General features: G+C 63.3%; 1 protein-coding gene across 1 annotated transcript in view; it reads right to left on the bottom strand.

Moving 5' to 3' along the window:
* The window catches only part of KCNQ4 (potassium voltage-gated channel, KQT-like subfamily, member 4), an 8509-nt gene that overhangs the window by 3773 nt on the left and 2998 nt on the right, over positions 1–1738 (bottom strand). Inside the window, exon 5 of the mRNA XM_009890606.1 lies at positions 135–228. Coding sequence (XP_009888908.1) covers positions 135–228 — 94 coding nt within the window. The remainder of the gene's footprint in view (positions 1–134; positions 229–1738) is intronic.

Genomic DNA, 1738 nt, shown 5'->3' with positions numbered 1-1738 from the left:
TGGCCCCCCCCCCACCGTGGGGCAGCCGGAGCCCCACGGCCCAGCACATCCCCACACCACACCAGCCCTGTCTCGAGCGTGCCAGGGGAAACTGAGGCACAACACTACTGAGGAGCAGTGCTCCCTCTCCCCACCTAACCCTGACCCTGGCCCAGGGTCCCGTGCCATGCCGGTGACCTGGGTGGCAGGCCAGCAACTGTGGTGGCACGCCGCGGTCTCCGGGATGCTCTTCGGCCAGAGGAGACCGGGGACTTGATGGAGAGCAGCCGCCACCAGCAGCACAGCAGCGCCGAACCCTCTTGTCTCTCTTCTTGTCGGCGCTGGGGAAGCACAGCACCACTGCTCCCCACTGCTGTGAGCACGGGAAGTCCGTCCTGGACTGCAGGAATCCGTTTTTCCTCCTTGCCTGGCTCTGTGGCAGGGCACAGAGGTCCAGCTCTGCCAGGCGGGCAGCACTGCCTTTGCCGGGCCGTTTTCAGCCACGCTCGGCTCCCCCGTGCAAGGTCCTGGTGCCACGGCCACGCCGCAAAGGTCAGCGCGGTGCAGCTCAACGTTGCAAGAGGCTTCGTGATGGTACCACAACCCAGAGTCCGTCTGCAGGGACCAAACGTGGCCCCTCCGGAGCCGCCAGCGGGGAGGGGAGCCGGGGGCTCCGGTGATGGCACCGCGGTGGCACCACGAATGGACACAGAGGAGCAGAGAAGAGAGGACAGCGAGGAGGGAGAACGCGGGGCCGTGGGGCTGCACCCTCCTACCTTTCCCCTGAGCAAGCGGCAGGGCCGACGCTTTTCTGGCCAGGGGTGAAGGAGTGATAAGGCGGTGGGGCTCCGTCGGGCAATTTTTTCACCTCTGAATTCCTAAATCCTCCGTTGCGGACACGGTGCAAATGCTCAAACATTAGGACCAGCTCTCTGGGGTTGGGGTTAAATAAAAACATGGAGAAATTCAACTTTCCAAAACAACATGAGATGAGGAAACCAAGGCTGAGCAGAGACTCCTCTGGGCAAACCAGAGCAAAACCAGAGCAAAACAAGAAGCAAAAAACAGCACTTTCTTTCAAAAGACAGTGTCGTAACAGCTCTAACACCCGCTGCCAGCACCTGGGGGTGCTGGGAACGGGTCCCACAGAGGCTGGCCACCAGCGGAGGGGCTGGACCAGTGCCGAGGGGGATGGTTCAGGCAGGACAACCACCCTTGCTGCGAGGTGGGGACATGGGGACCTGCCACCATCTGATCTGGGGGTCCGGACACTGCCGGAGCAGGGGGAAGGTCAGACCCAGCAGGGATCGAGCCTGGCCCTATCTCAACTCTGCACAGCAGGAGGGGCTGGCGGAGTCCCCCGTGAGCGATGCCCATGCCAGGAGAGCCCGGCACCACGCTCGGCAGCGATGCCCGGGAAGCCGGATCTCCTCAGGGACCAGTGGGCCTCGCTGCGGCGGCTAAGAGCACTGTCTTTGAAAAAAACGAAGAGTGAAACGGAACAGTGAATTTGTCATCGCAAAGAAACACATGGCCGGAGCAGGGGCAGGAGGCAGAGGCAGGAGGAGGGCAGGGCTGCGGCACACCCTGCTGCCAGCCCGGGGCAGGGCTCAGGCACAGGGACCGCACGGTACACACGGGGCATCCAGAGAAGCTTCGGAGAGTCCTCGATCCACCCGTGGTGGCAACACCCCAGAGGACAGGGAAGGGGAAAACGTTGCAGGGATGGGGCACGGGGCTCCCCGCTGGACCCTCCGGG

The sequence above is a fragment of the Charadrius vociferus genome, unplaced genomic scaffold (assembly GCF_000708025.1).
Source record: "Charadrius vociferus isolate BGI_N301 unplaced genomic scaffold, ASM70802v2 scaffold1578, whole genome shotgun sequence".
Lineage (NCBI taxonomy): Eukaryota > Metazoa > Chordata > Aves > Charadriiformes > Charadriidae > Charadrius > Charadrius vociferus.
This window is presented reverse-complemented; position numbering and strand designations above follow the sequence as displayed.